We start from the raw sequence: 15,989 nt of genomic DNA on the forward strand, positions 1-15,989 counted from the left end.
TCTTACATATTTTTTTTGCTATATATTTAAAGTAACATTAAGCGCTCCTAGAACATCCAGCAAAACTATTTTGCCCAATATTTCCTTTCGGCTTTATAGCACTATAAGGGACAATGTTTTGTCTTCATTCAAAACTTAAGAAACTCCTGGCTTTAGGATCTTACCAGTCTCACAGTAGGGCTCGCCGTCCTCCAAGTGAAAGACATTATTACGAATGGGTTTCCCACAGGCCACACACACAAAACAGGAAACATGCCAAGTTTGTTTCAAAGCATTGATGACTTCCTGTTATAGAAAGGAAATGGACGTAAAGAAAGGTGATGATTATTCTACTAGCTGTACCAATACAGTCCTTTTAAACTGACCCAAAGGAGACATACATGCTTTGTCTTTGCCTAAGCTTTTCATCTAATGAACTAGAGATTTTAAGGACAGACTCACAAATCATCTCAACTGATGCATCATATAAAATATGCATTTTCACAAATACACATCTATAAACTTACTTAAAGAATGAGTAGTGTTATTTAAACATTATAAATGTGGTGAATCCAAGTAAGCATTTCATAAATGTTTGCTACCCTACATTCTGCTTTCCCTGAAAGGGTGTCAGGAAACATTAACTTGTAAAGATTTCACAGTATTATCTTGAAAATGTCATGGAGGAATGGCAAAACACTTAAAAACTAAAACAAGCCTATACTGTGTCGCACGATGGAAGCAACAACTTAATCAGTGTAACCCAATCATGTTTAACACATGGTTAGGATCTTGGAAATCAGCTATGGCTGTACTAAGCACACATTCATATGAGTGTCTAAAATTTGAACCATAAAGCATGGATTCTAGTCAACAATAGTCCTATGGTTACATATACCAAGTATCAAAGACCTGGGCCAGATTTTAATTAGTAAAAGAAGTTCTGGGGAGTTGGATTTGCAAGGAATTGTTTCTTTGAATTGACAGAACGAGATGGAGTCATTAAAAATCATTTTTGGGGCTTCCCTGGTGGCACAGTGGTTGAGAGTCCACCTGCCGATGCAGGGGACATGGGTTCGTGCCCCGGTCCGGGAAGATCCCACATGGGCCCGTGAGCCATGGCCACTGAGCCTGCACGTCCAGAGCCTGTGCTCCGCGACGGGAGAGGCCACAGCAGTGAGAGGCCCGCGTACCGCAAAAAAAAAAATCATTTTTGAAGAATAGTTAACATTATAGGAATTTACTCTTTCCACAACATTTATCACAAAAAGGAGGATGCTATACATAAAGTATGGTTACAATTTTGTAAACGAATTACTCATAAGGAGCAAACTGGAAGAAAACACATCCTAAGATTAAGAGGAACTCTCTGGGACTGGTAAATATATAGATCATTTTAATTTTATTCTTTACATGTTTTGTATTTTCTAATTGTTGTAGAGTGAAATATTTTCTTTTCTAATAATAAATATTGTCAAAATAAAAGACAACAAAAAAAGAAGATTATATAGATAAGTTATCGGCCATAGAAAATGCCGTATTTCACTACTGAAGGGCTATGGGAAGAAATGGAAGTTATTTATATCCAAAGAGATCACCATGAACATGTACAAGTGGACATTCAACCAAATCATTTCCCAAGGCTTCTAGTATCTACTCAACTCTCTATCCTTGAGACAGATTACTATCCCTTCTTTAACAGGTTATCAAACAACTAAAACACAGTCCAGAAAATCTGTCCCTTTAGTGAAGTTCTGGCTCATGTCTGAAGCAATGAGTTTAAGATTTCCATTTCCTAGAAACTCATTTGGTGCTAAGACTCTTACTTAACTTTATTAATCATTCTAGAACTCATGGAATACATTTATACACTAAAAGAGTATTAATGTATTCTACTTATTATTTGTCATTTGAAAAGGTACAGCCTGAATCATTCTCCTCTTGTTCTCTTCATACATTGTACAAATTAAGAATATAGGAATATTCCAGTAGTATATTTATAATTTTAAAGTGTCTTCAAAGTTTTAGACCCATTTAAAGATGTATTCTAAAATTAAGGCTACTCGGTAATTCATACTAGCTTTTCTCTCAATTGGTATGAATTACAGTTTCATTATTGTATTTTCATATTGAGAATATTAGAACTCAGCAATGTAATTTCCAAATTTTGCATGAGTTTCATATGAGTCCAGGTACCTTGGCTGCTTCTAAAGTAAAATTTCAACTCCTGGTCACCCACAGGAAATGCCTTACCCTTACTTCACAACTGCAAATTGGGTATTCCAGAGTAGGAAATTCATTAATTCATCATTATTTATTATGTATCTGAATCCTAAATTACTCCCTTTTTGTTTAAAAAAAAAAAGGTGTGGCTTGATTATTTTTCTATCACATGTATACCTCATAAAACTGAGGTTATATTTTTAAACATTATATGCATTCAAGAAAAATATATCATTTATAAGCCTCATGTTTTATATATTTCATGAGATCTGTGCCCTGAGCTTGAACCCTGACAGATGGGGAAGTACTGCTCTTATAAAAGCGATGGAATTTAATTTAAAACAGTAAAGGTGTCAATTCTGAGAACTCAGATGTGTGTGGTCCTGTGCGACCTCTTCATTCCTGAGCAAACAGGGTCCTGTTGAGGTAGCACACCCACAGTAAATTATTTTTTCCCCACAGTGGCTAGACTTTCACCAGACAAGCCAGCACTTAGTAAGACAAAACCAAAGACAACTTACCCCCATGAGTCTGGCAGACTTCTACAGAGGTCCATTTAGTTTTGTTTTGCAAAAATAAATAGTGATGAAAGCAGAGAGGGGATCAAGCAAGAAGAAAATAGAGAGCAAAAATGACAGAAGGGTTTCGTATCAAAAAATTGTTCTGCTTGAAAACTCACTCGGAGTGAAAAGGTTTCCAATACTTACTCCAAGGATCTTCCTCTGGCATCGACCACATACAGGTGCAAAGAATCTCTCATAGCAGAGCTCACAATACAGGGCTCCCTGCTCCTCTACGAATCCAATGTAGGCCATCGTATTTTTGCAGTGAGCACAGTTAAATTCTTCTGGGTGCCAAGATTTCCCCAGTGCCACTAGGAATGGTCCCCTGCCAAAACAAAAGAGATCAAGTTGGCTTAGGAATAAAGGTTTCTAGTTAGCCTGAAGAGGACCTCTTGTACGCAATGTCCAAACAATTAAATACTTGCTCGACTGTCCTTCTCAGGGGTGCTGGAAATTTACATAGGAACTCTGCTCGCTGAAGTGAAAAGGACAGGAGAGAGGAATAAGCACTGAAGGGATTCCTTCAAGAAAGGCCATCTCTGCCCCCTGGTTTTCTGTATTCAAGGGGTTTGGCAGTTAGGGCTTTTGAGCTGTAACGAGTGAGTGCATCATGATTACGGCAGAGAATGAGAGTGTTAACTGCGACAGAAAATGAAGTAACCAGGGAAATATATATGGGCTAGGCAGAAATGAGAGCTTGAAAGTTCCATAAAATAAACAAAAGGAAAAAAGTCTCAATTTGGTAATGTCAGCATCTTAAAAACAGTAACAATTATTACTGGAAAAAACATTCTAGTCAATTTCTCTTCCCCATACATTGTTTCTTATACTTATTTCTCAACTTTGTTAAACACACCAAATCCTCCCCCTCCAAAATGACTACAGAAATTATAAGCTGGGTATTAGAGATGGTTTGAAGCTGCTTAGAAAGGTTTTATTTAATTCAAACATGACTGATTTTTAATGTACATTTGTATCAAGGTAAGAAATGTTTGTAAAGTGATTTTTTTCCATTAAATACTATACAGCCATGAACTGATAAGATGGGTTTGGTTTGCTTGACAGGAATCCATTATGAAGATTTATCTAGTCATGAAGCCTGCGGAGATTAACCTTTCTAGCCTCTGCAACATACTTTTCAGTAGCTACATCACACTAATTTTTATTCATAGAGTGTCTTTACCTCCAAGGCACTTTTACAGTTATCTAATTTGTCCATGCAACATTCCTGTGAGACAGACCAGGGCAGTTATTATGAACCCAGTTTAACAGATGGAGAAGCTGAGATACAGAATGTTCGCAAGGTATGACATATATCATAAAATCACTGATTGAATGAAGGCCAGAAGCTGAATTTCCTGATTTCTATTACACTGCTCTAGTCAAATGATATTCTGTCTCTGATCACACTACCATCAATTATCATCACTGAGTAACCATAGGGTATCTAATTCTTAGTAAGCACAGGATATCTGACTTTTAGATAGATTATTAGTGGGAAAAGTCACAGTAACGAGCATCACAAAGTCGAAACATTTTTTAGCCTTTGACAACAACAGAAACCTTGATATTCAGTAACTATCTTCCATTGGGAAATTCTTTGCAAATACACTGTCATTTTTCTCAGAACCAGCACTTACCTGACTGCAAGAGTCAGGTAAGTAGAAAGGCCCTTGATGAATGATTAAAATGTGTTCTGTGGGAATAAGAGGGTATTTTTTACCTACTTTTTGTTAACTTGTTTCTTATTACTAATATGATGCCATTTTGTATAAGCTAGTGCATGCAACTCTCTTAACATTTGAGAAAAGTAGTTTATTATTATTATTATTTTTAAACTTTAGGGTACCATTCTTGTTACCACTAACAAGGAATGCCTTTGTTAACTAATTCCTGCCAGGAAAAAAAAAGGGCTACAGATCACTTATTCTGTAACCAAATATTTTGGTAGGCTGTCCCTCAACTTGTAACTGGTTTATAAACTACAGTCCTACTCAAGAGTTCATTTCATTTTCTCAGTATATACCTGACAAGTAGTTTACTTTCAAAGATAAGCCAAAGAGTCACAATGCTCAAAGCCAGACAAAGTTTTAGGAGAGCACTTAGCTTTTCCACCAGGTAGGTATCTCGTCACGTAGGCCTGAAAAATCTGCCAGGCTAAATTTACTGTGTAAATTTAGTGTATGGTAGAACTTTAGGGTTTTATGCTATGATTTGCCTGGACATTAAAGCAGGTTCTAAACTATTTACGACAGTGAGTTTATCAGGGCACATCTTCAGCTCATCCAGAAGGGTGGATAGCCCCTGAGGCCAGTATCCTTATTGACTCTTCAGTTTGCAAAAGAAGTCAATTCAATCTCAATTTCCACTTTCTGTTAAAACAGAAGTGTCAGTATGCACCTGGAAGAAAGAGTTTTCCTCCTGAAACATGCCCATCAGTGCTACCAAATATTTAACAAACTTCATCTGAGAAAAAAAAAAGACATTTAAGAACAGCTGATTGCATTTTCTAGACTTTCTAAAATATGTGTTGAGATCAACTCAGAGAACCCTGTTCTGTGAATCGGAGCAGACTGGGCCTGCCCCGTCCCACAGGATAATTCCTTTAATGATGGGTGCTAAGTGTGACACCATCAGTCTGCACTGACACTTGTGAAAGGAAACAGCTCCACGAAACCCACCCCTGCTCTTTCTGGAAGTTCCTGTTGAGAGTGCTGTTCGTTAGATCACACATGGCCGTTTTTACATGGATTCCTTGGAGAAGTTCCTTTCAGGTTTTTGTAACAACAACGGTTTTGCTTTTTCTGGGCAAGAGATTTTATTTTTTTATCTCACTGAACAGTAATTTGCAAAATTAATTTTATTTGTTTTGTCAGCTGCTAGAAGGCTTACAGTCAAATTCAGTCTAACCATAGGCAAGTATATATGTCATTACTGTCCAGACAAAATAACAAATTTTTCTCCAGGCTTCATTTTTAATAGTCCCATCCATGATTTTCATTCTTCTTTTGCTCCCTTTTGTAATTTAGAAGGTTTTCTTATATTTCATATATTCTTAAAAAGTCTTTTTGAAAGCTTTCTGGGATAGAGTCCACTATATATAAATAAATAAATAACCCACTGAAAGGGTATTTTGAGGTATTTACTTAAGTTTCTTTGTCAAATTTGAATAGTGAACAATCTTAACGACAGTAAAGGAATTCCCTCTGCACCTTTAAAAAGTGATTTGAGGGCTTCCCTGGTGGCGCGGTGGTTGAGAGTCCGCCTGCCGATGCAGGGGACACGGGTTCGTGCCCCGGTCTGGGAGGATCCCACATGCCGCGCAGCGGCTGGGCCCATGAGCCATGGCCGCTGAGCCTGCGCGTCCAGGGCCTGTGCTCTGCAGCAGGAGAGGCCACAACAGTGAGAGGTCCGTGTACCGCAAATAAAGCAAAAAAAAAAGTAAAAAAGCGAGTCGACAGTGACCTGTGCTCCTGCCAGCCTTCCTTTCTTACATAAACAGGCTCTGTGCAGATACTCCTCGGCTGAACTGAAAGAGCATCTTCCCCAACAATGCCACTGAAGTTATGTATAAACAATAAAATCTATATATAACAGAGTCCTGTCTTGTCTGTGTCAGCAGAGACTAATTTAACAAATTCATTAACACAGGATGAACAGAATACGTTCTTCTTATCCCAGGTAGGATTGGGTTTCCATCTGGGAACTGGAAGGCAGGCTTGCTTAACTGCACAGTGGAATGAAGCATTCAGCTCCCTCTCAGAGCCCTCTGCATCCATGAACCTCCCTGAATCCCTGCTGACGGACAAGTGAAGGAAGGGGAGACAGCTGAAGCACTGACTGGCTGAGAGAGCAGAGCTATGGCGTGGAACTTTTCACCCTGTTCATTTTCTGTGAGACTGGTGCCAAAAAAAGAAATTATTAATAATGGAAGGAAAGGTAGGGAAGGATGCTAAGGGAATAATTCAGAGAAAAAGAACAGCTTAGTCAGAAAGGTGAAAAGAACTGCAAATTTCAACAGGCACAGCTAATAGGGATTTAGGTTGAAAATCAAACGCTTACTTCTTTTTTTTTTGACTACCACAATAGGTTTATTGAACATCCACCATTCTCATACAGATACAAAATTAAAGAAATAGAAAAAAAAACTTTTCCTGGTGATGAGAACTCTTAGGATTTACTCCCTTAACTTTCAAAGGTAACATACAGCACTGTTGATTCAAAGGCTTACTTCTTGCTTCCCTTTGTTATTTAATTCTTAACAGTAACCCTCACTGATAGAACTTCACTCTATAAATAGATGGAGAAAACATCAGAGAAGTTAGGCAACTTCTCTGAGATGATGTGGATCATGAACTGGAAAGCTAGAATGCTCCAGGGCCCAGCCACTGCAGGTTAAAATTTTTTATTTAACCAGAAGTTAAGTGCATCAAAAGAAGTTAAAAAGAAAGTTAAAAAAAATCAAAATAAGTTAATTAACAAAAGTTAAAAACAAAGCCACATGAAAAATAACTCACATGCTCAAAAATAAATATGGAATCTGATAGTTGGCTACAGGGATCACTGAAGCAGAAGATGTGACATATCATACCAGATCCATATGTATATAAGTATTGAAATCACCAAAATGAATTCCCATTATTAAAGATTTTCCTGAGGCAGGATTAATTTTTGAACTTTACAACTATGACAATTTAGAGCCCTATAGCTATCTCATGACTTTTCCTCAGTGCCATGATTCAGGACTCCTTACTATGGCTATAAGGGCAGTATATATATATTACTTATATTACCAGGGTACTATGTACTGCTCATGACACTTACATTACTGCATTATGGTTATCTATTTCAGGTCTCTGGCTTCCTTATCAGATGATAAAATACATGAAATCAGGGACTGCCTCTTAACATTTATATACTATGGTGCTAGTATGGCAACTTGCACTTGTTTTCTTTTTTTAATATATTTTTAAAAATTGAGATGTAATTGACATATAACACTGTGTAAATGTAAGGTGTACAACGTGTTGGTTTGATATGTTTATGTATTGCAATATGATTACCCACCTTAGCATTAGCTAATACTTTATAAGTTTTTGATGGATATTTGTTGTATAAAAGTATCATTTTATGAGTAGACTATTGAACTTTATTGCTTGCAATTTCTTTCAAATAAAAGTAATTGGTTGTTGAAGCTAGATAATCCCCATCTCTCTTCTTTGCACCAACAGGATTCTGGAGGTATCTTTATTAGACTTACCACATTGATATGGCTGTTGATTTGCTTGTCTGTATTTTTTACCAGAGTGTAACTATTAATTTGCTAGAACTGCCTTAACAAAGTGCCACAGATGGGATGGCTTAAACAACAGGAATTAACTTTTTCACAGTTTTGGAGGTTAGAAGTCTAAGACCAAGATGTTGGCAGGGTTAAACTCTTCTAAGGCCTCTCTCTTTGGCTTGTAGATGGTCACCTTCACCTGGTCTTCCCTCTGTATGTGTGTGTGTCCTAATCTCTTCTTAAAAGGACACCAGTCATACTGGATTAGAGCCCATCCTAATGACCTCACTTTACTTCTTAAGGACCCTATCTCCAGTTACAGTCACAGTGAGATATTAGGGGTTAGGATTTCAACATATGAATTTTGGGGGGACACAATTCAGTCTATAACAGTAACTTCCTTAAGGGAAGGGAGTAAATATGTCTTTGATTTCTCTATCACTGGTATTTAAAGGAGGTGGCACATAAAATACTCAATGAGCACTGCGTATAGGATGGCTATATTTCTATGAGAAATAGAAATATAGTCATCCTATAGTCTCATCTATAGTTAGACAAGAAACTGGAAAAGTAAACCTCTCATCCCCTCGGTCATCTCTATGAGTCTAGGAATGCATGTATGGGGTTCAAAGTCATTTGGTGGGGAGGAAAGAACCTGTAACTGGCCTATCTATTACTTTCTCCTTTCTCACTTACCCACTCTAACATTATGAAGAAGAGTACCTTGCCACACTCAAGTTATGACAGGTCTGCTTAAGCTGTTTTTTTCTCCTGATTTAATATAGTAGTATATATGATTACATATATATAGAGTCACAATATTTATATATATTATATATTTATATATCTTGGTATGTATTCTCTTTACACAAAGTTAGAATCATATTTTATTTAGAGTTCTATAGTCCTTTTTTTATCTTAATACTATAACTTTTTCCTAAGTAGTGGAAGTTAAAAGCATGAATATAATTTAAAGTTAGATCTGAGCTCAAATGCAGGTTTTACCATTTACTATCTAGGTAACTTCAGCAAATATGTAACTTTTCTGTGCCTCAGTTTTCTCATCTGTGAAATTAGGCAATTATAATAACTGTCTTACAAGGTTATAAGAGTTTAATGAGAAGTCAGTTAAAATTCTTAACACAGTATTTGGCATATGCTAAGAATACATTAAACAATTATTACCCAGAAACAGCATCTTAATGGCACCATAATATTACATCATATAGATGCTGAACATTTTGTTCTTTCCAATTTTTCACTACAGTAGATCTGAAATCTTGGTCTATGTCTTTGGTTATTTCTTTAAATGGAAGGACTAACACATTAAGACAAGAAGCTTTTTATTTTCAAGTAAAATCTTAACCAGAAGGGAAAATAAATAAAACCTATTAATAATGGAGTGCTCAGAGATAGAACTGGATGGTGAGACAGGCAAAAAAACTCTGCTGGCTTCTTCCTGGGGTAACTGAGATGGCCCTCCTTATGAGAAAAGTTTGAAAATAAGTGAGCAGGAAATAAATCAATAATGTTAAAATTTTCTCTGTCACTGGAATAAACAATGAGTTGTCTGCATGCGATTGTTCTGGTGCTGGACTGTAGGCAAAGACAGGATAATAGCATTGTGGCTATTTTTTTTTTAAGCATTTCATATCAAAGAAGAAATGAAGCACCATGAATCCCTTACTTCTTTCACCAAAATGCTAAGAAGCTAAATGTGAATGGTCCATTTAACTTTATGTAATACAAGTGGATTTTAATGTCACTAGATGTAACAGTTCAGAAATAAGCTAGTGTTTTCATAAGCCCGCTCTACCAGAAAAACTAAATATGGCTTTGGCTATATTAGTAGCCTGATTTTCTGTTTCCCTATTATATCAGCACTCCAAACAGTCAATCTGTTCATGAGTATGAGTTGAGGAAATGGTACTTCTATCATAAATGGATTGGAAATGTTCTAGAGCAATTTAATCAGAGCTTCAGTAGGATTTCCTAAAATGTAACGTTCTATCCATCTGTAAAAGGCAACTGACTAATCAAAGTATTGCCTAAATAATACAATTTAGGCAAAACATCCATAATCTTTTCAAGATTCAAATAAACCAAAGAATTATAAACATTAGATGAAAATAAAATGATCTATGGAGTTTTAAGCTAAAAATATGTTCAATAAGAGATAATCAGTTCAGTACTAACATTCAGTGATCCAGGTTTCTGAGATTTTCCAAAAACAATGAACTTTTCTAAAATAAAAATAAAATAAAACATAAAATTTGCCTTAGTTTGCCTTTACTTAAAAATATTTTTGAAAATTTGAAACATTTAGAAAATAAATATAAAACAATATAAATTATAAACAAATAATGTAAATTACACTGTGGAAAACCAAACAACAATATAAATTATAAAATAATCTTAACCTTCTCAGGTTCTGCCAGGTTACAATATTCTATACCGAAAGTATCAAGCCTACAACTGCAGCTTGTTTTTAAAACAGGTGTCCAAGAGAATGTCACTTGACCTAACGCCTCCTTGCTTTGGTAAGTGATACTGACACTGAGGCCAAGAACTAGAATTATGCTTTGACTAGCTCTCTGAACTGACCACAATCTATTCAAGCTGCTTTAGCATTTGAGCACCAAGCAAATGTGCTATGTTAATTACTGTTATAGGATCTTGACATGAGCTAATACCTGTTCCTGTTAACTTCTCCAGTAAATGAAGCTCTAATGCTTAACTGATAACAAGTGCAGAGATAATCCAGAGTAGTATAAAATTTAACAGATGAGGGGGCAATAAGTGGTGGCCATTCATGTTTTTAACGTAATATTTATTTTACTTGGCAGAAGACTGTGCATTAAAATTATATCCTAGGCTAGCATTAAAAACTGAAACCATGGCAGTTAGGGGTGGGGAATGTAATTTCTATTTTGATCTTCATATATTCTCCATACTAAGTTTTTCAGATGTGCTGGCAGTGGTGATAGCAGGATATCACAGAATTTTATAATCAGACAACAAGAATCAGAAACTGATATGGCTTGACATTTTGTTAATCCATCCAGTAATCACTTGCTTATTACAACAGGACACAAACAGCAGTGACTCCTGTCTCCATAAAGGGTGTTTTTCTCCAGACTAAAGAATCCCCACATACCAGTCTACATAACCAAAGTACCATAACTTACAGAAACAATGTTACAAGTCAAAACTTATTTTTATTAATATTAACCTTAATATAAACATAACCCTATAAAACATAACCCTTAAAACATAACCCTATATAGTGTTAGTAATTAAAAACATTGCTTTATTTATTGAGACAAAGCAGTACCACACTAGATTCTATAATAGTTTAAATATTTCTGTTAAGACCCTATAGTAGTAGTTTAAAAAAAATGTCTCTAACCAAATTGATACTATGATCTGAAGGGTGAGTGGGTCTACAGTCATGTATGATCTGTTCAGGTCAAACACTCACCGAATGGCTTTTGTGTGTCGGATACTGTGCTAGACTCTGGAAACTTCTACTGACTTTCTGCTTCTCCCCATAAACCATTATTACCCCTCCCACTGCTGCTGGCTAATTCTTATACAGCAGGTGCTCACTGTGGAAAATACAAACTAAGGGAAAAATAACAGCTTACAAAATATCATGATTTCATTTCTGTAAAACAACATCTGTCCTTATGTGTGTGTGTTTTAAAAGTGTGAACTAAAATACTAATAGTGGTTACCTTGGGATGTGGAATTATGTATGAACTTCTTTTTTCGCTTTCCGTTTTTCTATATTTTGGAAATGTCACAATGAACGCAGACTACCTTTAAAAGGCAAAAGCTATTTTTCAAAAAATCATGTACTCTGTGCTGTGCTCTTGACACATTTATTATTTAATAGTGAATTAAGGAGAAGAACATTTATATTTGGTTCTTAAATACGATATTGAGACTCCCTGTGCTCCATTTTAAGTAGTAACTAGAAACATTGTCCTAAGCAATAATCACGTAAGAGAGGAGGGAAATGCAAGTAAGTCCTAACCTGCTTCAGCTGTAGAGGCGCTGTTGTTTCAACTATTACAAAACAAGGTAAATTAGAAATGAGGAGAGAGCTTGAGCAGTCATTTCAAGTAATCATCTGTCACTGCCAACAAGACAACTCACAGAGGCAACAGGGTCCTCCGGTGGGATCCCTGCATTAACATTCACACCTCAACCTCATAACATTCTTCTTCTTTTTTTTTAGATGTTGGGGGTAGGAGTTTATTAATTTATTTTTGCTGTGTTGGGTCTTCGTTTCTGTGCGAGGGCTTTCTCCAGTTGTGGCAAGCGGGGGCCAGTCTTCATCACGGTGCGCGGGCCTCTCACTATCGCAGCCTCTCTTGTTGCGGAGCACAGGCTCCAGACGTGCAGGCTCAGTAGTTGTGGCTCACGGGCCTAGTTGCTCCGTGGCATGTGGGATCCCCCCAGACCAGGGCTCAAACCCGTGTCCCCTGCGTTAGCAGGCAGATTCTCAACCACTGCGCCACCAGGGAAGCCCCCCCTCATAACGTTTTAAAAGTCACTTGTTCAGAAACGCTGAGGTTTGTAAGTGCCAGTGTAATACACTCACTTCAGAGCTTAAAGAAGCAGATTATGACCTAATCTAAAATGTAAAGCATTTATGAATAGATCTGAAGGTAATTATATCTTTTAGAGCTTAGGTATTCAAAAACCCAATCTTCTTTTCTCAAGGACTCAAAGTTCTTTATTTTACATCATTAGTTATTTTTCATCTAAATGAAAGTCCTCACTTTTGTAATTTGTGAAATAATGGAGTTCTTTGGGGTCCCTTTGAGTCTTAATATTTTATTATTCTCTGAAAAGCCACATTAATCATTATTTTCCCTTAGTTCTGATAGGAATTAGTAACTGACTAGATTGGTATTTTTAGTTTTATTATCAGAGCCCAGAATTACTTTTTATTAAAATAGATTCTAACAAATGTATATATATTCATATGTGTCTACTTCAATACTATTATATAGAAATACAGCAAGAATATTTTCACTAATAAAATTTCTAATCTTCCAGAATATTAAAAAAAAATCCATATTGGTATTAAGTCCTCTCAAGAAAAAATTAAAATCAAATAACCAACCTGATGACCTGGTTGCAGTGGGCACACATCGGAGTTCGTTTCCCTGCGGGAATGTGCTCGGCCCTTTGCACTAAAGTGTCCTCATCACTGGGCTGGGGCTGCCTTTCGGCTGAGTTGGCTGATGCCACTGCTCCTGTGGGTGTCCCACTGCTTGCGACTCTTCCGGTAGAAGGTGCTAGGAGTTAAAACAGAAGAATCAGAATGACAACAAGCCAAATATAAACTTTTCCTAATAATCAAATAATAACATTACTTTAAAAAATAATCTATCCACTCACTTCTTCACTCATTCACTCACACTTATGGAGAGGTTACGGACCACACACTGGTCTGAGACTACAGAGTTAAAAAAGAAAAACTCAAGGATTACAACCCAGTGAAAGAGTTATGACAGATGACTGCAGAGGGTTTTGTGGGAAAAGCAGAGTCACCTCTGCTTCCAAGAGGAGATACGGTTAATGTTGAATATTGATGTTGAAATATTTCTAGTCATCCAGACATCTCTGCGAACCATTAATTAGATTTAACTCAAAATACGTCATAGCACATTAAAGATTTCAATGTGTTGAAGATAAAAGCAAAAATGAACTCCCTATATTCTGTCTCTTCCTGTACTGCCTAAGTAGACTGTGAAATCGGTCACCCGGTCATATAAGGCAGATACATAAGAAGCATCCTAGGGCCTTCCTGTCCCTCCTCTGTGGTTATAATGGGTCCTGCTGACTTTACATCCCAAATGGTTCTTGATTTTGCCCCCTCGTCTCCATTCCTACAATACTGTCCTGGTTCATGTCCTCAAAGTCTCCCACCTGGACTAACCACCAAATGCCTTGTCCTCCTTAAATTCGTACTCCCACTGCCACCGAGGACTGAAATCTTATCTGATCACAGCTCTGCATAAGCCATTTCAAGGATCTCATTCTTCTTTGACCACTGAGTGTAGTCCAATCTTCTAAGCACCACATACAGGTCCCTCCAGTGGTCTCTGTCTGCCGCACAGCCTCATCTGCCACCATCGCCTTTCTCTTCATGCTACAGTGAATACGAAACTGGCTCACCTCCCCTGTGAATGGGGCTATCTGTTCGCAGCCTGTCCTCACCTCACTTCTCTACCATTCTTCCTATTCACCTACTAACCATCACTCATTAAGATGCAGCCCAGCCTGACTGGTGTGAGGTGATACCTCATTGTAGTTTTGATTTGCATTTCTCTACAATAAATGCTGGACAGGGTGTGGAGAAAAGGGAACCCTCATACACTGTTGGTGGGAATGTAAATTGATACAGCCACTATGGAGAACAGTATGGAGGTTCCTTAGAAAACTACAAATAGACCTACCATACGACCCAGCAATCCCACTACTGGGCATATACCCTGAGAAAACCATAATTCAAAAAGAGTCATGTACCAAAATGTTCACTGCAGCTCTATTTACAATAGCCAGGACATGGAAGCAACCTAAGTGTCCATGGACAGATGAATGGATAAAGAAGATGTGGCACATATATACAATGGAATAGTACGCAGCCATAAAAAGAAATGAAATTGAGTTATTTGTAGTGAGGTGGATGGACCTAGAGTCTGTCATACAGAGTGAAGTAAGTCAGAAAGAGAAAAACAAGTACCGTATGCTAACACATACATATGGAATCTTAAAAAAAAAAAAAAAGTGGTTCTGAAGAACCTAGGGGCAGGAGAGGAATAAAGACGCAGACGTAGAGAATGGACTTGAGGACACGGGGAGGGGGAAGGGTAAGCTGGGAGGAAGTGAGAGAGTGGCACGGACATATATACACTACCAAATATAAAATAGATAGCTAGTGGCAAGCAGCCGCATAGCACAGGGAGATCAACTGGGTGCTTTGTGACCGCCTAGAGGGGTGGGATAGGGAGGGTGGGAGGGAGACGCAAGAGGGAAGAGATATGGGAACATATGTATAACTGATTCACTTTGTTATAAAGCAGAAACTAACACACCATTGTAAAGCAATTATACTCCAATAAAGATGTTAAAAAAAAAAAAAAAGATGCAGCCCAGGAGTCAGCTGCTCCACAACTCCCCCCTGAACTATCTCTCCCTGCTTCCCCTTCCACATAATCCAGATTAAAGTCTTTTTCCCATGTTCCCGTAATTTTCCGAATGACTAGATTATTGCCTCTACTGCATATATTTGTGTCTTTTCTTCCCCAACTAGACAGTAAGCTCCCTGAGGGCAGGAACTGTGTCTTATTCTTCACCATAGCAACTAATACAGTGTCTGGAATGAATAAATGAATGAATGAATGAGTAAAGTGGAATCAATACATAAATGAACAACAGCAAAAACTGCGAAGGACTAAAACCAACAGGCCTGCTACTTACCCACAGGTGATTAAAGTGTAGTGGAAGAGAAAAGGCATATATTCTAATGGTTGACAAGGAACAACTTTTAAGAAAAGCATATAAATAATATAAATTGTGTGTGTATGTATGTGTGTGTGGTACGTATGTGGTACATATGTACGTGTGCATGTGTGCTGACGGGATTCACATTAAAGGCATGGTTAGAACTGGATAAGGTTAATTAGCATACTTGAAAGGCTATTTCTCCCTCACGAGAATAAAGCCTGTTTGCAATGATGTGCAACTGCAGATCCAGAAACGCTGCATTTATAAACACCTAGCACATCTCCTCCAGCACTCTGCTTGGCACTTGAGCTGTGAAATGGCACTTTACAGGCCAGGGAGCTCGACTAGTGCCCATGTTTCAAGTGAGTCAACTGGATTAGGAACACGTTTTCACTCTCTTAGACTCACAATTTCTC

At 37.4% G+C, this 15,989-nt stretch overlaps 1 protein-coding gene across 6 annotated transcripts in view; it reads right to left on the reverse strand.

Annotated features, from left to right (window-relative positions):
* The window catches only part of PDLIM5 (PDZ and LIM domain 5), a 220,318-nt gene that overhangs the window by 8,924 nt on the left and 195,405 nt on the right, over nt 1-15,989 (reverse strand). For all 6 annotated transcript variants that reach the window (XM_022582357.2, XM_089912461.1, XM_022582355.2 and 3 more), the window contains 3 exons: nt 13,184-13,358; nt 2,910-3,090; nt 165-285 (listed from right to left, as the gene is read on the reverse strand). In XM_022582357.2, the coding sequence (XP_022438065.2) occupies nt 165-285; nt 2,910-3,090; nt 13,184-13,358 (477 nt within the window). The remainder of the gene's footprint in view (nt 1-164; nt 286-2,909; nt 3,091-13,183; nt 13,359-15,989) is intronic.

The sequence above is a fragment of the Delphinapterus leucas genome, chromosome 5 (genome assembly GCF_059928025.1).
Source record: "Delphinapterus leucas isolate spDelLeu-1000000601 "Yukka" chromosome 5, BTC_Dleu_Yukka2, whole genome shotgun sequence".
Lineage (NCBI taxonomy): Eukaryota > Metazoa > Chordata > Mammalia > Artiodactyla > Monodontidae > Delphinapterus > Delphinapterus leucas.